Below are 21,207 nucleotides of genomic sequence, written 5' to 3'. Positions count from 1 at the left end.
TCAACACGCTGTTGAAATGGTTTTCATTTGAAGCTGAGATGAGAAAGAGGATAATCAATCCACCGCGGTGCGCTGAGGGTATTCCACTTCGTGAAAAATATGTCTGCTGGTTAATGCAGCTTGCCTAGTGGAATGAGGCAGGAGACGACTGTATGGACATTTGCAGATGCTTCAAAATTTATGCTTATTTTAATCTGGAGAATTTGAAAACAAGCAGTTATTTGATTTGTATTTTATGAATGTTCTGACAGTGTAGGATATTAGATATTTAGTTTGATATTTTTAAAAACAATTTTTTAGTTCCCTTGGAGGCTTATTAAAATATACACGACAATGTCAAATATTAAGCCAGAGATAACAAGGATAGTTCATACATCAATGAAATTAAAACTTTTGCAAGAATAGGATACAAGACAAGGTGATTAACAATCTTAATATTATTTAATTTTATGTAAATTACGGGTGATTTTTCTCACATGACAATCCCGAAATACAATCATATTGACATGTTGTATGTCTGCTCCTTTGCAGTGCTGGTGATTCAGCAAACAATGCCACAACTTATTACTTTGGTAATTCTTTAGAGCAAAAAAAGAAAGAAATTAATCTGCAACCATTACTGAACCACAAATGAAACTCTCAGTTGTGTTATTCTTGTTGCATCTTTGTGATATGTATCAAAGACAGAAATACATCCCTGTTTTTGCATGAGGCAACCCCGGTAGTTTTTCGATGTATGGAAGAGTTTATGAATCAAGACTTAATATCGAACAGTGAGTGATCGTGTAATGGAAAAGACATGAGCAACGGATTGATGAATTTCAATGACAACAACCACGATGCAGTTAAAGTCAAATTATGGCAACAAAGATTCGTTGTCACTGACTATACTGGTCTGGTCAGTGTTGTTGTGAACAGTGAGTTGGTGTGATCTGACGCTCGGTCCCCACACACTTTTGCTGAAATGATATTTACTATATTGATTTATATGTCGACAACTACAACACCGGTTATTTATCATACCCTGGTAAATACTAGACATAGATATGCTGTGATGATGGGACTAATTGGTGTATCTCCTAATGGATTGACGTCCTATTTCCGATGTTAACATACACACGAATGTTTTGGCATTGGCAAGAAAGTCAAAACTCAATGTCTGCTTGTACAATGTGCACCCTCTTCTACACAGTTGTAGTTTCTGTAACAAAGTCTGTAATCATAAAACTGATAGTAATATTTTACTATTTTTCTCAACATGCAGGTTTTTGTCTTTGTGTCGAGTGGTAATCTTGTTCTTTATCTCCATTCAGTCCTCCATTTGATATTGTATGCCTATATTCATTATTTTACATGTGGTTAATGGAATAAATGGGACACGTTGACAGAGACTGGTGTATTGCACTTGTATCAAAGTATAGGCAGTATTAAAGTTATTAATAGAGATCAGTTTGTTATGAAGTTGGTTGAGTAGAAACTGTTTTATACACAAGAACAAATAGACTGTAACCTTTTAGCCTGAGTACTGATTGCTTACAAAGAATACCTGCCGATGGGTCACAAACTCGGTCAGGGGCACAATATATTGCAAATATATGTCAGCTATCCAGGTCCGGGTGTGTGCTCTAACTTTCAGCTAGTTCATGTGCGCTGTACTGCTGAGGTCAGAAGTTACACATGCCTCTGTTCAGTGATATAATGTTTGACATCTTGTCTGACCACCAAGCTCTCAGTATGATAACTATAAGTGTGAACAATGTCAACTGTGACAAGTAAGCAATGTCACATGAAACATGTGGACGTCATGATGTCTACATACAAACAGGAATACTGTCACAGGACAGTAACATGTCAGGCAATACAATATGAGCAGTGTAGCTCAGCTCATGTGTGATGGCTATTGATGATGATGTCATGTGTAACTACACTTGTAGAAGCTTGATGATTGGTGGTCACTTGTTTGCTATTCCTACAAAACATAGGAGGCAGATGTTGTGGACATTTTGTAGATTGTCTTCTCCATTTTCTTTTAAGTTCACCCGGCCAAAAAACTATGTGAGCTTATGTCATTGCAAGTTGTTGGCATCCATAAACATTTTACATATTCGACTGCTCTAGAATGACTTGATGGATTCAGATGAAATTTTGTCTTCATGTTTGTTTACGATAAGGAGGTTCAAGTTTGTACAAGACCTCAAAATAGAAATTTCAATATGGCTGCCATGTAGCCATCTTTAATTTATGAAAACCAGGTTCAAAATTCTTCTTCTCAAAAACTTGGTGGGTGAGATTTTCACCTTCCATAGTATTAACTTTGTTCAAGGCACCTTGGTTGGAAATCACACAAGCTTATGAGTCATTAATCATAAACATGTTCTTCTCAGGAACCACTTGACCAATGTACTTTACATGCTTCCTCTCACCATTGATGGTTATTATTATAAGGCTCAGACTTGAAACCTCGTGTAAAGTCAGTTTCACTGTTCTTTCTTACAACAACGTTCTACAATAGTACATTCATTCTTGAAAACTTAGAAAATTTGGGTGCTTGTTTTATATTTGGGACCATATTTGTTAATACGTTTGTGTATTTTTCAGTAGTTATTCAAATCTAAATAGCAATGCTGACAGCAATTTTTGTTAAGTGTCTGTCTTTGTTGTCATTTTATACTGTTGATAACATATCCAGGTGAACTTCAGTGCTGCGGCACAATGTTTACATCTATGTCCTTGAAGGTCAAGACCACTGGGCCTTGTTCCACAAAGCAATCAATTATAGAGCAAATATTGCTTTATGGAATGAATTATTTCAACTGACTTGGAGTAAATAATGACCGGAGCAAAGTAACTTTTCGTATGCACTGATAGGTTTCAGCTGAAGCTGTAGAGGCTGAGGATGAAATAGACTGGTAGGAGTTGATCTGAGTTGAAGACTTGATATTCTGTATCACTCCTAGACAATGCTACAATCACTGGAGGAAATGCTAACCAATGTAAGGGGATAATAGCATCAAGGGGGAAATCTGGACACAGAAAAATACATCCATACATCATCGAAATGGGAGTATTTCTATAGACCATCAACAGCATGTTCACTTCCCTTGAGAACATCAACAGTAACATCCTCTTCCCTTAAGCATCATCTGAAGTTTAACAAATGTATTGATCAAATATTACACGATGTTGTACAGAGTGTCCAGTTGTGAGAGATTATGACCATTGATGCCATACATTGACCACTAGAGGTAATGACCGATGGCATGTCTTCCACTCTAGGATTAACCCCTCTCAGTGACCACAGGTCCATTTGCTCTTCTGATGAAGAAACAGCCTCTTGTGTGTGGATGGATGATAAAATGATCTCTCGTGTGATGAAGGAATGGTCTCTTGTGTGATACATGATATGGTGTTTATTGTAGCACATGAATTCAATACCTTAAGTATGTTCAGAAACTGTCGCATTCAATGAGGATTGACGGTGTTTATAACTTGGACAAATTTGGAAAATCTGTTGAAATGGGTAATATGTTGATGGAATAGGAGTGGGCATTTGATGGCATTCACATCATGTTGAAGTACTTCGTTTTCATGACTCGCGACCAAATTGTCGTATTTGTGTTAATCTTGTCACATGATTTTGTTTACCCAGCATGCCTAGTGTGCATGTCAGTGCATGAAGACAAAATGGTGGCAGAAATCAATCTGTTAGAAGTCGAAAACTTTGTGATAGTCAGTCTGACATCTTACACTTGATTCACTAACTATGGTCTAAAGGGAAAACTAAAAATACAGATGGCATAAGTATGATAAGAAGAATCTTAATTAGTGACTTTACAATTCAAGAGAATATGTTTTGGGAATGCAATTTTAGAAGTTTTTAGGAGTAAATTCTTCTTTGTAATGTCTCCTTGTAAAGCGTTCCATCTCTGGCAGTGTGGTTTGGAATCCCGGACAGGACTCAATCCATGAAAAGTATGAGCATCTGTAATGTACTAAGAAAGTGTTATCCCAAAATATAACATTTGTTACATTTTGACCACTTTCTGAATGGTATGTTGTCTTTATAGCTTTTTTTCCATGTTATACAGTTATACAGGCTTAAATACATTCAGAAAACTTGCGTTAGGACCGTAAAACAAATTTCTTTCTACTTTAAGCACTGAAGTTTAAACAATGGGAGCATGTGGGAAGAATTGCTGATTCAGAAAGATGATTGTTAAGAACTCAGACTATTCCATACTAACTTAATAAAGCTTATATTGATGCATGATTGTTAAATGCTTGATTTTTTAACCCATTACTGATGTTAAATAAAAAAAACATATGATATGAATGACATATAACAAAGTTTGGAAACTAAACAAAAGTTTGAACTAAAATAGCTGAGGTTGATTTGATGGCTGAGAAAACATAGATTTTTTTCAATTTTTGTGAACCTTGTTATGTAAACTACATTGTTGAAAAACGTTGGAATGTGAGAGAGTTGTGTTATGTTCCTGGCACTGCCCGGCCCCCGTGTCCCGCACCCCCCTGTCCCATGCTCCTCCACAGACACTAAGCACCCGGGGATTACACTGTTGCCTTTACCGCTACCAAGAATGTCTCAAGCATGATGGTCAAAACATTGTATTTTGCTGCATTTACCCTGAAGGTGGAAGGAAAATATTGCAATATTTGCTGGTCTGAATTTAGATTCTGACAAATTGTAGCTTTGCCAAGACACTTTGAACACACCTGGGAATGATCTTGAAATTTGTCTGAGATTTTCCAGGGAGGGACATGGTCATGGTCAAACACTAAGAAATGGACTAAGTCCCCTCAAATGTCATTGGAATGGGGGTAGATCAGTCGGATCAGGTGAAGGGAGGGGGAGATACTTACTCACTGTGGGACTCAGGGATAATCTTAATCCACCTGAGAACATTCCTCTGACATTGACATTCAACATTGCCATCTGTTCTCTCTTGTAGTCGGTTCAGAAGGTGCAAGAAAGGGGGTGAAAAATCGTTTTGGGGAGAGGATAGATACCAAGGGGGAGAAGATCAAGGGTGAGAATATCAATACCATGGGGTGATCTCTGTGAGTCACATTGCCCCCTACGTCAATGACAGACACTGTCGTCAACACAACGCCACTGCACTCGGTCGTTGAGGCTGTGAGCTGCTTGTCTGGACCCAATGACCCAACACAAATTGTTTTCAATTATGTCATTAGCAGGGTGCAGTGTTTTGGTTTGTGTTGGAGGGGGAATATTCTGCAGAATCTTGATTCTGTCACAAGAAGAAATAGTGAGGCCAGTGGTAGTACCTGGCATGGTATATAGAAACATGAGAAAACAAGTGTTGGCTCAGATCAGAAGGACCAAGTAAAAAGTTACTTAATCTTGTAAGCTAACACTTGGTCAGACAATTTTCTTGGGTTTGTTTTGGAAACTGCTTCATAGGGAAGAAATGACTTTGTGCAAGCCGCTCAGTTTTTGCCTTTGGAATTTATTTATGTGTGACATTCTGTAGATGAGTCTAGCCTTGTGCATGTAGAGCAAAGAGTTCATTTTCAATTGCTTGAATTTGAATTTTTCTAACTAATATATATTTAATTTTACTGCTCTCTTGGTGATAGTGCTTTGAAGGACTATTATTCTGTAGATTAAGATTTGTCAAATGTTTCTCTTTATTACAATAAAGAAGTTGTTCATCCATAGAACTCGTCTTACTACATCACACCAACTTCTAAATGCCACTCAAAGAAGGAAGGAGTTGTTTGAAAGTTCAACTTCACAATCCCCCATAATTAGTTAATCAGCAAGCAAGCACTTTCACTTGAGCTATGTCCTCCCTGAATGTGTTCTTGTGGGAGCCTGTTGAAGAGCTGTCTTCCCCCTCAAGTAGCGGCCATATAAGGTCCCAGTGCACCATGTACCGTACTGCCTCAGGTTGGAGTCTGGTAAAGTCAGCTGTCTTCCCCCTCAAGTAGCGGCCATATAAGGTCCCAGTGCACCATGTACCGTACTGCCTCAGGTTGGAGTCTGGTAAAGTCAGCTGCCTTCTTCAATGAGTAACAGCCACAGTAGGTCCTAGTGCACCATGTATCATTGTTGAAGCATGTTTGATAAAAATAATGTGTTCCCGGAAAAGCTGAGGAAAAAATAAATTGTCCGAAATAAAAATTGGTTACTGGACATGGTGGATGTTGTTGCTCTTAAAATGTTTTGGCTCCTTTCAGATAATTATGTCTCCCCCAGAATGGAGGGAGACATATTGTTTTTGGCACGGTTCCCGTCGGCGTCGGCGTCGGCGTCGGCGTTCCCACCGTTTCCGGACCATAACTCAGAAACCGTTTAATATTTTTTCGCGAAACTTTGTATTCACATTAATCCAGCACTGAAGTGGTGCCTTTTGCTATTTAGAGATTTTTGACATTTTTATTTTTTCTCGTTTCCATGGAGATAAGTTGAACATAGACTCTGAATGGGGGTAAGCTTTGTTTCCTGACCATAACTCAGAAACCGTTTAATATTTTTTCGCGAAACTTTGTATACACATTAACCCAGCACTGAAGTGGTGCCCATTAGTTGTTTGAAATTTCTAGGAGTTCTATTTTTGTCTCTGTTATTTAGTAATGGAGGGTGGGAATGAAGAGATGGGGTTTAACGTGAAGTAAACGAATAAATGGGGGTTAGGGAAGTGGGGGGGAGACATATGTTTTTACGAGTAAAAACACTTTCTAGTTTTGTTCGTATACCTTAAAGTATGTTGTATGCCTTGAGGCCATGAAGTATTTTGTATGCTTGAAGCCTTGAAGTATTTTGTATGCCATGAGGCCTTGATGTAATTTGTATATATTTGGACCTTGAAGTATTTTGTATGCCTTGGGCCTTGAAGTATTTTCTATGCCTTGGGGCCTTGAAATATTTTGTCTCCTACAGAAATGTTTGGTCCTTGTAGCACCATTGTAGTGTGTTGGGACAAGATCTTTTGTCTGTCTTTATGAAAGGTCGAGGAAGATGCTGCGACATAATTGTTAGCCGCATAGGTGAATGATATTGCAGTATCAAGATAAAGCAGAAGAAAAACTTGGAGCAATCACTCTAACAGCATTATGTCGTTACCCAACTCCTTAAGCTGTCCCTTAGGGAATGGAATGTTTTGAAGGAATAATATTGAGGGATGTGCCAATCAAGCCATCATGCTTGCACATGGTCATAACATTGAAAACTTGTGTTAATAGAGGAAATATGGTATATGAGTTGCATCGTTTGTAACAACATGGCCAGTTGTTTGGTGTGGCCTGTACATCAGGGTGTAGCATGTCGGGATAGACGCAGTTGATCAGAAGAGCTGATCCTCTCAAGAAATGGCTGACAAGCAACAGGTAGTGTGTTTTGTATGTTCGTTTTTCTTTGAGATACATGGTAAGATGGTTTAATCACCTTGCTGTAAAACAAGTTTTTTTCATGTGAATATTTTACATTGTATAGTGATTACCTTATGTGGAAAATGTGAATGGAATAAGGAATGTTTGAAATCGTAACAATTGTCCTGACAACAGTAATTTTGATTAAACTAACTTGAGAAACATGAGCGAAAAGCTTGACATCTATGGTAAGTGTTGATGTTTGCAGGCATTTGTCAACATTCTTCCACCATGTTTTAAATTACTTCAACTTACTGAAATTCTTGGGTTAAGCAATAACACTGAGGAGAGACGTCTATACACACAGCATTAAGAGGGGTGAGGGTGAGGCTGTGGCACCAGGAAGGGGGCATGTCTCAGGCTGTGTGTACATCACTAATCAATGTGGAGTGTAGGGTCCGAGGTTATCTTCAGTGGACTCTGCTTGTGTTTAGATGGACAGTTTGTACATATAGAAAGTGCAGGGAAGATAAATGTTGTTTCTTATTGATTATAGTTGTATTTTGAAATCTTAAGCTATGTTCATTCATTCTGCATGTCTCAGGTCCAGAATATCTTAACTTCTTTCTCTTAACATGTCCTGTCTCTATCAGTGAAACTCTGCTTGCACTTAAAGATGTCTTCTGACAATTGGCATCATTATTTGGTGCCACCTTCTTGTATGGAATAATACCATGGCAACAGTATCCGACTTGTCCACATGGGATATAATTCAACAACACGGTGACTGTCCAGATGAATACAATTCTATCAACAAAAGGATACAATGCTGTCCACATATTTGGGGGTACATACAGTACTCTATTTGAAAAGGATGAAAATTTTGTACTCTGAAACTGACTGGCAAAATTAAGTCATTTCTGTCCTTTTTTAGCGCTGTCGTCCAGATAATACACCCACTGGAAACATTAGATAATATGTTGTGTTGGAGATATTATGACACAGCTGTGATCTGTGAGGAAACACTAGTTAAATATCATAGATTGGAGATAATATAACACAACTCTGATCTGTGAGGAAACACTAGTTAAATATCATAGATTGGAGATAATATGACACAACTGTGATCTGTGAGGAAACACTAGTTAAATATCATAGATTGGAGATATTATGACACAGCTGTGACCTGTGAGGAAACACTAGTTAAATATCATAGATTGGAGATAATATGACACAACTGTGATCTGTGAGGAAACACTAGTTAAATATCATAGATTGGAGATATTATGACACAGCTGTGACCTGTGAGGAAACACTAGTTAAATATCATAGATTGGAGATAATATGACACAACTGTGATCTGTGAGGAAACACCAGTTAAATATCATAGGTTGGAGATATTATGACTCAGCTGTGATCTGTGAGGAAACACCAGTTAAATATCATAGATTGGAGATAATATGACACAACTGTGATCTGTGAGGAAACACCAGTTAAATATCATAGATTGGAGATAATATGACACAACTGTGATCTGTGAGGAAACACCAGTTAAATATCATAGATTGGAGATAATATGACACAACTGTTATCTGTGAGGAAACACCAGTCAAATATCATGTGTTGGTGCTAGTATGACATAAGTTTGAGGATCTTTTATGTCAAGTGAGTAGCCTAGTGGTTAGTGCCTTTCTCTGTCATTTTGATGCCAACCCAGGTGTAGGATGTGCATCTCAATGTGTCTGCTCCATTGGTTTGTTATCGTATGTTGGCAGCCTCAGGACCTTGCACTCTCCCTCCAACACATGTCAGCAGCGTCAACAAATACACATTTCAGATGCTCTGTCATCATTTCATATTTTTAATTGCTGACAACTTTTTGTCCCTAATGAGAATATAATATAGACTTAAACCTTACAAAAAGTGGTCAAATACTGGGGTCAGCCGTGGGACAATATTTGACCGTAGAGGAAGGCGTTTAATCATGGCAAGGAAAGAAAAGGCAGAAATGTCAAACATCATGGTGAACAAACAGCTCTACATGCGTTCTGTTCATGAGTTCATATGGAGCAGATCAACTGGAGTGTATAGTGGGAAGGCAAACTGATACACTCGCCACTTAGGGCATGCAGCCAGATACAGGCAAAGTACATACCAGATAAACATGCCTTTCAATGTTTGGGAAAATGGAAATAAGTTGAAGAATACTTCTAGAAAGAGTAACCATATATTGCTTTTCATACATACTTCTTAATCTGAATTCTAACTTCATGGACAGTATAGAAAAGGACAAAACATTATTTTGCAAGAAATTTTTAAATGTTTGACCAAAGATGCTAATACCATTTTAGAACAAATGTCAAAGGCCAAAAATCACTGAAACTATGAACAATACCCTCAAGTCTTGTCCTGGGTTTACGACAGTGCTGTGAAGCCTTCTAACCTTTGATAATATCTAAAATAGAACGCTCTCCTCTCGATTCTTGATAATACTGACATGATAATCTTGACAATGAAGTATTAATCATAGTCATCTATCTATTTTTGAAATCACGTTTTACGAAAACAGTACAGCATGCCGGAAGCCTTGAAACAATAGAAATAAGCATCAGCACTGAATACAGATGTCATTGTCTGGACCAGTCAGCTGAGTTGAGTCGGCTGCTAGTGATTTCTCTTGTCACTCTACAGGCTTTTCACCTTTGTGATATATTTTCTCTTGTGCCAAATAAAGTTCCTCTGAAACTGAAAGAAATACTCGAGGGTCACTCCTAATGTCCAAGTGGCTACTTTGTGGTTTGATGTATGATTTAGAGGTTTTGTGTCAAATGTTGTCAATTCTAACCTTCAACCTCTTTTTTATCACTCTCTGTTTGTTGTTTGTTTGATAATTCTAAACATACATTACAAATACTTTCAATGTTAACATGGCCATGAAAATTTGTTAAAACCATTCACTCAAATATTATAGATCCATGAAAATGTTCCCCCTTATATTAATAAAAGTTGTTTCAGGGGTATTTTAAACTAAAATGAATTTGAAGTGAGTCATTTAAATTTATTTTTAAAAAATGAACTTTTCAAGTTATGAGATGTACCATGTTCACATACCTCTTTTTTGTGGATCTCTAAACTTTGAGCAAAGCAGAGGAGTTGGTATTTAACCAGAAATATTTTAAAATGCATCACAGCAACCAAAATGCAATTGTTGATCGAATTTAGGCTGTTTTCACAACTGAGGTGAAGTTTTGTCTGGCAATTGTAACTGTAAGCAAATCACTCTAAGCGTTTGTTCTTGAGGGGGTCACATCGATCTCTGTCATGTAGGAGAGGCTATGTGGCCTCATAGTAATGTGGACTATTTGTGAAGGGAATGACCAGTGTCCAGTCAGGGTGGTGTTATGCTGACACTGTTCACACCTCAGGTATGTGCTGGCATGGGGATCGAACTCTCCACGATTTAGATTTGACAAACGGAATCTGCATGAGACTTATTGCATTTGTGTAGCGGAAACAATATTTGCTCTCTGTGTGAAGAGTTGCTTAAGCCCAGTCCTCAGGACATGTGATCAGGTTTATTGCTCTGGGGGAATGTTTAGGAAATATATGTTAAGGGGATCTTAACAAAAGGTATATATATTTTTTATACGAGGGCTGGCTGAAAAGTTCTAAGCCTAAGTGGGATATCTCAATTGGATTGAAACAAACTTTTGCCACCAACAAGTACAATCATTTAATGAATCATAGACATAAGAACTACAACTGCAGTGTTATTATTGTCTTTGTACCAGACCATCTTGTGAACCTACCCATTGACAGAAATGGACAAAACTGGCTATGGGGCAGTCATCAAGTACCTGCAACTGAAAGGGCTAACTCCAACACAGATACATGCTGACATGAGTCAATGACAATGAACTAGACGGTCGCCATTTTCCTAGTAATGATGGTGTCATTTCCGCTGTGAATGACTTGTTTAGGGTGGCTGAAGAAAATTTCTTCTTGACCGGCATCCAGGTCTTGCAGCATCGCTGGCAAAAGTGTGTAAACCTGGATGGGGACTATGTGGAGAAATAAATGAAAACCATCGACTTGGTACGGGTCTTTCACAGTTAGGCTTCGAACTTTTCAGCCAGCCCTCGTATGTGAAGGGTAAAGGTTTCTTAAACATACTTCCGCAAAAATGTATATGTACTCTTAAGCATGAGCTTCATGATGCATACAAAGATGGCAGTAGGTTTAAGTGTATTTCATGTATGTAAGTGCTATGGAGCTGTAGTTTGGTGAAACCAACAGTGGCAGAGGCAGTTTGTGTGTGACTAGCTGAATGATCATTGAGTTCACTGGCTCTCTAGTTCCGTGTTTGTGTTTATGTACAACCTACCTGGGCAAGCTTTCTGTTGTAAACATCAGGACCACAAGCTCTTGTCACAATCTGATGAACATTGGTAACACTGCAGGGAATATTGTTTCATATAGGTTTGGCTTGTTGGCTTATAGTGCCTACAAAAGTCTTTCTTCTTGATGAGACGAGAGCTGTAGCAGGTTAGCTACACTGTGATGGTCCATCTGGCTCACTTCCAGACAGCCATTATGAGGCTTGGACAGCCGTCAGACTCTTGGCACAATCTCTTCCAACAAGTTTCTAAAAACATGCTTTAACAAGAGAAAAATGCCAAAGAAATGTAAGCAATGACGTGATTCGTTTCCTCTCCAATGTTTTACATGTGTAACAGAATGGTTCCATATATATTCATGTGAGGGTATGTTTTTACTTACTTCAGGGAGGAAAGAGGAGTAGTAGAGAGCCTTTTGAATAAAGATCAGCCAGCCACTGCAGTTCATGTAGTCTATGCAATGGTTACATTGCTTGCTTGTAAAGCTGACCTAGAAGCATGCCTACAATATGCTTCTAAGGTGGCCACATTTATGTCCGTGGAGCACTTTCTCTGTTGAGAGAGGGGGGCGCCAAAGGCTAAGGTTTGGATGGTATCTGTCTAATAAGGGCTTGGTCAGCTACAGGTAATGATTAGTTTGAAAACTCTGAGGTTTGGATTGTATCTGTCTAATAAGGGGGGGTGGTCGGGTAGCCGAGTGGTTAAAGCGATCGCTCGTCACGCCGAAGACCCGGGTCGATTCCCGTCATGGGTACAATGTGTGAAGCCCATTTCCGGTGTCCCCCGCCGTTATATTGCTGGAATATTGGTAAAAGCGGCGTACAACCATACTCAGTCAGTCAGTTTAATAAGGGCTTGGTCAGCTACAGGTAATGATTTCTCACCATTACATTTGAAAACTCTGAGGTTCGGATAAAGGGCCAGAACTAACATGAATTTGATGAAATCCCTGGGTGTGTACTTAAAGAAATATGGAGGAAGTCTGTGTGTCATTGTACGTTGATGGTGCAGATCTCTCTTCCCTCGACTGACCTCTACTTTATAGTTGGTCAGATAAAGCTAGCTTACTCACTCACTCACTCACTCACTCACTCACTCACTCACTCACTCACTCACTCACTCACCCACCCACCCACCCACCCACCCACCCACTCACCCACTCACTCACTCACTCACTCACTCACCCACCCACCCACCCACCCACTCACTCACTCACCCACCCACCCACCCACTCACTCACTCACTCACTCACTCACTCACTCACTCACTCACTCACTCACATCACATCTATGTGTGTATGATATATAGTTACCTGACCTTTTCTAGAACCAGTGCAAGAGCAAACCATCAGACAGTTCATATCTATTTTTTCTCATTTATTTGCTATTTTCCAGTATTTATCCTGCAGTGCAGTTTTAGTTTCCATATTTAGCTTTCCATGTATGTATTTTGGTCTTTGGTGAATTGGTTTCTTCCAAAAGTTGTCAAGGTATTCGATGTTTGCTAAAGAAAACCACTGAAACAGTTCAGGACATGACTTGGAAAAAAAATACCTTTAAAGCTGCAGAATGAATTCTGTAATGCATGCTTCTGGTAAACTTCTGGTATTTGAGAGGGTATATTTTTACATGAGACTGCACAGAGCAAGAGATGTTGGACCTCACTGTTGAAGTCGGCCAGCAAATGCAAAGTCTAAGTGGAGCTGGATAACTTGGACAGTAACATGCCCAAACAAACATATTCCCCATCACAACACGTCACAGACCCAGTTTAACAGTTATTTTTCAAGTTGAGTGTTTGGCTGCAACTTGTAGTGCAATTCTCGTGCCTTTCCCAAGTCGGGGAGATTAAACGAGGTTAAGTTATAAGGATGCTTCTGAACTTGGAAGCTGGGAAGCTGTATTGCATCCCATTGCTGTCTTATTTCTAGCTGATGTAACTGGTCGTGGACGGGCATCTTTCTTTGGACATTGGGGACATTTTCTTAATCAGATGTGTTGTTTTTTGGAAGGTAATTGTTTGTGGGAGATGTAAAAACTTGAATAATTTTTTTCAGCCATCAAATTTGTTTTTGAAGTGGCAACTTTTGATGTTTTCAATCAAATTATTTTAAATTTCTACAGTATATGTTGTTTTATGAAATGTGTACCGGTACATGACTCAATTTGATTGGGAACAAAACTCTGAGGATCAAGTGATATTGTGGAATCCATGGAGTGATGATTGGAAGACAAAAGCTACACTAAGGTTTGGTATTTCTAATCAGGACATTGTTCCAAGACTGTTTACTTTCATTCAAAATACTGTTCTGTGTATAGTTTTGTTGGAAAACTTGAAACTGATTTGAAAACAAACTCTTCATCTTACACCAATTCATCGAAAATCGAGTCATCCTTGAAACTATTATAAGTCATCTGATTGTATCCCCAAGTTTCATGCAAAATTATTGCCTATGATAGTTGGACTGTCAAGGATTTGTCCTCAATTTTATTTATGACTTAATAACATATATATATAGAAATATTTTGTGGATGTATTTTTACTTTTCAATCTTCTAAGAAGAAACCTTGTGCAAATAATGTGTAGTTTCTTGCCCTGAGAGTGCAGTAATGTGGCTGACATCTGTAAAAAAGAAACTTATTTCATATTTGGTCCATATATGTGAGATGTTTTAGGCAGTACTATTTGTGAAGTTTCATCAATCCAAGAACAGCAGCATCTGTGATGACTCAAATAGAAAGCTGATGCGCAGGCTGGTGCCCCTAGTTTGATATGGTATGCTTGTGACAAGCATGTGTACTGGTTGGTCTCAGGGAATATTCAGCTTTCGACCTACTTTCCCCCCATTCACGCGGAACCCTGTAGTCACGGGCTGTCTGCCATGTACAGTGTTCCACTTTAGTTGTCCATGGACAAGTTAGAATTTCTATGGAAACTGAAATGAAATATCTATGAAGTGGTTTACAGTAATATTACACCCAGATTTAAGATTTTCATATGAATAGAAGTACTTGTTATTAAGTCTGTCATTTGTATTTAATGTGTACAATTTGTTGAAAACACTGGTGAAAAAAAGAGCAATCAGAACCCATAGTTCAAACCCAGATTCAACCAAGATTAACACCAAGTTTAGATATTTTGTACCTTTATTATTGCCGGATAGGGAGACTTATTCCAGACTAGCAGATTTTGACTGTTTGCATGCCTGTTGACATGTGACATATTTCTTCAGTGTAAACCCCCCTGGACATCTTTAACAGCATCACTTCTGTGGTGGGGGAGCATTGTTTGTAATCTTGATTCTGAGCAGCCTGCACCAGCAAAGCTCGAGACTCAATCGCAAAAATTAAAAACGCAAAAATAAGTATAAATAATACATACATACTTTATTCATTGCAACACGTCATCAAATGTTGAAATCATCAACCAGAACCACAAGTTACTCAATAAGTTAAAAACACAAATGAATGCAGAATGGTCACAAAATACATCACAAATGACAGTGTAAACAAACCAATTAGTGTCACTGTTGCCTCACAGTAATCCTGCCTTCTTCCAACCTCGCTTGATTGCGTCAGTGTCCTTTGCAAGTTTGTCCACACAGGAAACAAGCCATCTTGCGTGAATCGGTTTCATGACACTGGTCAACTTTCCGGCCAACTCAGATAAACTAGCTTCGGAGAGAAGCTGTCTATTGTTTGGTAATCGAGGTGTCATCTCAAAACGGCAACTTGCAAAAATATCTCGTCGCAGTATTGTCTTTGGTGTGGTATTCGCAATATTTTAACAGCGCAGGAATAAAGCTGTTTACAGTATTTAGTCCAGTTTATTTAGTCCCCATTTGGGCCACACATATTAGAAATTTATTATTTGGTATCGCTTGGGATTTCACAGGATGTTGGTGACCCAAAGCTATTTATTACCCAGATTAAAAAAAGAGTGTACAACTGTTTGCAAGAATGGCATGCCTCCTGAGATTCAAATGTGTTAATTTTTTATAAGACTCAGAAATCATTGTTAGATTGTGAAAGATATTTGTCTCTTCAAATGCCCTGGGAGTACAAACATCTATTAACAAAGTTTAGAATTGGCTGTAATTCTTTGGGTGTACAGCATCTACGTGGCTGTTTATCAACAATGACCGATGAAAAATGTTCTGTGTGAACATTGCAATGCAATTGAAGATGAAATTCATGTTGTATATGTCTGTAAACATTATGAAGATGAGCATAAACTGTTATTATCTAAATTGTCAAATAAGCAGTATCATTCACTTAGAAGCCTATGAACTTCATCAGATATTAATGTGTTGTTGCCATTTACCAAGTTCTTAACACGACTTTTTAAGACATGTACCTCTAATAAGTAATTTTGTTAATTTGAGTCTGTATGTCTTCATGTGGTACCTCAAATTATGCTGTAAAAAGTTTTGTACTTTAGGTCATGTGGCCTTTAATGCAAATAAACTTGTCTGTCTGTTTCACTGGCTGAATTATCAAATTACAGGTGAACATGTAAACATGTGTCATTATTGCATTGTTCCAAGTGTGTGAAAGTTGATGTCCTCGTATCAATTATAGTACCTTCAAAAGTCCTAGAATCTATTCTTAGTCTATACAATCTTGGATTTACATGAAATGTTTCTGTTGCAAAGGGGTGGCCATTATACCAAGTCCTGATTCCTACAAAAGTTTACAGCTCATCTGATGACCCAGATTATTAGTTATTATAATTAGTCTCATGATGGATGTTTTTGTGACTTGTAGAGTATGTCCTCAATGTCTGTCTTGTGTTGCAGAGTTATGAGTGGGCCCTTGAGGCTATGAAGTACGTCGCCAGCATGAGGATGGAACACTGTGCAAGTCCTGATGGTCTGGACAAGCTGCTGAAGTCTCTGGATGCCTATCTGAAGGAACATCCACCTCTCACAGAAGATGCCTTCCTGCAGATGATCAACACAGCTCAGAAGCTGCACAATGACAAGCTACTGGAACAGTGCCGAGTAGCAAAAGCTCGGTGTGAGGAGACATACCAGTTGTTACTTCTACGTCAGAACACTCTTAAACGTGCCAAGGACCAACTTGTGATAGAACAGGCTGTGAAAAGCTCATCACCAAAATCTGTGCTGAAACAGCTGGAGGACAATTCCCCTGTATGGGAGCCACAAACGACAAGCACACCTTATCGGAGTTCTGCGCCCAGTCATCGGGTGCATGTGCTAGATAGACGGTCAGAATCTTCCAATAGTTGTAATGTGTCCCTGGCTTCATCCAGGAATAGAACATTAGACTCTGATAGTGAATCCAGAGACAAGAGTGTTCATAGTGCCAGAAATAGTGAGACTAGTGCCAGTCTCCCCGTGTCTCCCACGTCTGACCACAGCAGTTCAGACAGTGGAAGTGTATCTGACTCCAAACTGCTGCTGTGCCGAACAATCTCCCAACCCCTCCAGGGCCCTGGCTCCACCTTCAGCTCACACAATCGTCCAATCAAGAAGATGCTGAAGCGTGCAAGCACTGCCCCAAACATCCCTCCTCCAATCAACTCCACAATTTACGAAGATGCAGAGCACAACGCAATCCGAGACCGACGGTCTGGCAAATCAATCAGCATGATCACCGGCAGCTCTGAAAGTCTACCCAGGTAGGGGACATGTTGTTATCCCCCGCCCCAACGAAGTTGGCATAACCGTTAAATATTTCTCTACGAAACTTTGCATGTCTATCAGACTCATGCTGAACTGGTGCCTTTTGCTATTTAGGATTTTTATAAATGTTTATTTTAGAATTTCCATTGCAGCTATTTTGACATGGCCTAAGAGAAATGTTGGGTCAGTTACCTGGTTTGGGACCATAACGTGTTAAAATGGCGGGGGATATAGATGACTTCGTCGACTATATGCTTGTTAATGTAATTGTGACACTCTTCTGGCTTCTCCACTAAATGGTTGGGCACTTCAAGATGTATGTTCATGACCGACACTGTGAAAATGGATGATATATTTTCAAGGGCGATATGTAATATATTATAAGTTTCGAAATATAATTAAACTTACAAATGATCATAATGCAAAGTTAGTGAAACATGACTGAAGCAACTGACTCTAAATTATCATTATATTATACATATATAATTTTACACATAGATTGACATTCACATCACAAATAAAGTATAGATGGCCAAATTTGACATTTACTATTCTTGGGGGAAAATATATCAGTTCACAAGCACAAATAACTAGAGAAACTAGTGATGTTTTAGTTCTTAAACACTTAAGTCTTTAAATATACAGAAAGATGTTCTCTTTTTGACTGCATAGTACAATTCATTCAACTGATGAAAAGTGTTTTCTACACTGAGATAGGTGGTATTAAGTACAGACTGAGATGGGATGGTATTAAGTACAGACTGAGATGGGATGGTATTAAGTACAGACTGAGATGGGTGGTATTAAGTACAGTCTGAGATGGTAGGTATTAAGTACAGACTGAGATGGGTGGTATTAAGTACATACTGAGATGGGTGGTATTAAGTACAGACTGAGATGGATGGTATTAAGTACAGACTGAGATGGGTGGTATTAAGTACAGACTGAGATGGGTGGTATTAAGTACAGACTGAGATGGGTGGTATTAAGTACAGACTGAGATGGGTGGTATTAAGTACAGACTGAGATAGGATGGTATTAATTACAGACTGAGATAGGATGGTATTAAGTACAGACTGAGATGGGATGGTATTAAGTACAGACTGAGATGGGTGGTATTAAGTACAGACTGAGATGGGTGGTATTAAGTACAGACTGAGATGGGTGGTATTAGGTACAGACTGAGATGGGTGGTATTAAGTACAGTCTGAGATGGGATGGTATTAAGTACAGACTGAGATGGGATGGTATTAGGTACAGACTGAGATGGGTGGTATTAGGTACAGACTGAGATGGGATGGTATTAAGTACAGACTGAGATGGGATGGTATTAGGTACAGACTGAGATGGGTGGTATTAGGTACAGACTGAGATGGGTGATATTAAGTACAGACTGAGATAGGATGGTATTAAGTACAGACTGAGATGGGATGGTGTTAAGTACAGACTGAGATGGGTGGTATTAAGTACAGACTGAGATGGGTGGTATTAGGTACAGACTGAGATGGGTGGTAATAAGTACAGACTGAGATAGGATGGTATTAAGTACAGACTGAGATGGGATGGTATTAAGTACAGACTGAGATGGGTGGTATTAAGTACAGACTGAGATGGGTGGTATTAAGTACAGACTGAGATGGGTGGTATTAGGTACAGACTGAGATGGGTGGTATTAAGTACAGTCTGAGATGGGATGGTATTAAGTACAGACTGAGATGGGATGGTATTAGGTACAGACTGAGATGGGTGGTATTAGGTACAGACTGAGATGGGATGGTATTAAGTACAGACTGAGATGGGATGGTATTAGGTACAGACTCAGATGGGTGGTATTAGGTACAGACTGAGATGGGTGATATTAAGTACAGACTGAGATAGGATGGTATTAAGTACAGACTGAGATGGGATGGTATTTAATACAGACTGAGATGGGGTGGTATTAAGTACAGACTGAAATGGGTGGTATTAAGTACAGACTGAGATGGGTGGTATTAGGTACAGACTGAGATGGGTGGTATTAAGTACAGACTGAGATGGGTGGTATTAGGTCCAGACTGAGATGGGTGGTATTAAGTACAGACTGAGATGGGGTGATATTAAGTACAGACTGAAATAGGATGGTATTAAGTACAGACTGAGATGGGTGATATTAAGTACAGACTGAGATGGGTGGTATTAAGTACAGACTGAGATGGGTGGTATTAAGTACAGACTGAGATGGGTGGTATTAAGTACAGACTGAGATGGGTGGTATTAGGTCCAGACTGAGATGGGTGGTATTAAGTACAGACTGAGATGGGGTGATATTAAGTACAGACTGAAATAGGATGGTATTAAGTACAGACTGAGATGGGTGATATTAAGTACAGACGGAGATGGGTGGTATAAATTACAGACTGAGATAGGATGGTATTAAGTAAAGAATGAGATAGGATGGTATTAAATACAGACTGAGATGGGATGGTATTAAGTACAGACTGAGATGGGATGGTATAAAGATGGGTGATATTAAGTACAGACTGAGATGGGATGGTATTAAGTACAGAATGAAATAGGATGGTATTAAATACAGACTGAGATGGGATGGTATTAAGTACATACTAAGATGGGTGATATTAAGTACAGACTGAGATGGGATGGTATTAAGTACAGACTGAGATGGGTGGTATTAAGTACAGACTGAGATAGGATGGTATTAAATATAGACTGAGACGAGTGGTATTAAGTACAGACTAAGATGGGTGATATTAAATACAGACTGAGATAGGATGGTATTAAGTACAGACTGAGATGGGCAATATTAAGTACAGACTAAGACGGGTGATATTAAATACAGACTGAGATAGGATGGTATTAAGTACAGACTGAGATGGGTTGTATTAAGTAGAGACTAAGATGGGTGATATTAAGTACAGACTGAGATGGGTGGTATTAAGTACAGACAGATGGGTGGTAGTAAGTACAGACTGAGATGGGCGATATTAAGTACAGACTGAGATAGGATGGTATTAAGTACAGACTGAGATGGGTGATATTAAGTACAGACTAAGATAGGATGGTATTAAATACAGACTGAAATGGGTGGTATTAAGTACAGACTAAGATGGGTGATATTAAGTACAGACTGAGATAGGATGGTATTAAATACAGACTGAAATGGGTGGTATTAAGTACAGACTAAGATGGGTGATATTAAGTACAGACTGAGATTGGTGGTATTAAGTACAGACTGAGATGGGTGGTATTAAGTACAGACTGAAATGGGTGGTAGTAAGTACAGACTGAGATGGGATGGTATTAAGTATAATCCAAGACAGGGTGGAGTTAAGTATCATCCGAGAAAGGGTGGTATTAAGTATTGTCTGAGACAGGGTGGTACTAATTATAGACTGAGATGGGATGGTATTAAGTACACACTGAGATGGGATGGTATTAAGTACAGACTGAGATGGGATGGTATTAAGTACAGACTGAGATGGGATGGTATTAAGTACAGACTGAGATGGGTGGTATTAAGTACAGACTGAGATGGGATGGTATTAAGTACACACTGAGATGGGATGGTATTAAGTATAATCCAAGACAGGGTGGTATTAAGTTTCATCCGAGAAAGGGTGGTATTAAGTCACTTCAGAGACAGGGTGGTATTAAGTATCATGTAAGACAGGAGGGTATTAAGCATCATCTGAGACAGGGTGGTATTAAGTATCATCCGAGACAGGATGGTATTTAGTATCGTCCAAAACAGGGTGGTATTAAGTATCGTCTGAGACAGAATGGTAATACGTATCATCCACGACAGGGTGGTAT

At 38.9% G+C, this 21,207-nt stretch overlaps 1 protein-coding gene across 3 annotated transcripts in view; it reads left to right on the top strand.

The window, feature by feature from the left end:
• Positions 1-21,207, top strand: part of LOC139454213 (puratrophin-1-like) — a 255,215-nt gene that overhangs the window by 191,939 nt on the left and 42,069 nt on the right. For all 3 annotated transcript variants that reach the window (XM_071235788.1, XM_071235787.1, XM_071235789.1), the window contains exon 13: positions 16,549-17,393. In XM_071235788.1, the coding sequence (XP_071091889.1) occupies positions 16,549-17,393 (845 nt within the window). The remainder of the gene's footprint in view (positions 1-16,548; positions 17,394-21,207) is intronic.

Source organism: Haliotis cracherodii, unplaced genomic scaffold (genome assembly GCF_022045235.1).
Source record: "Haliotis cracherodii isolate W230 unplaced genomic scaffold, xgHalCrac1.p SCAF_10, whole genome shotgun sequence".
NCBI lineage: Eukaryota > Metazoa > Mollusca > Gastropoda > Lepetellida > Haliotidae > Haliotis > Haliotis cracherodii.
The sequence above is the reverse complement of the archived record's forward strand: the minus strand, read 5'-3'. Positions and strand labels throughout refer to the sequence as shown.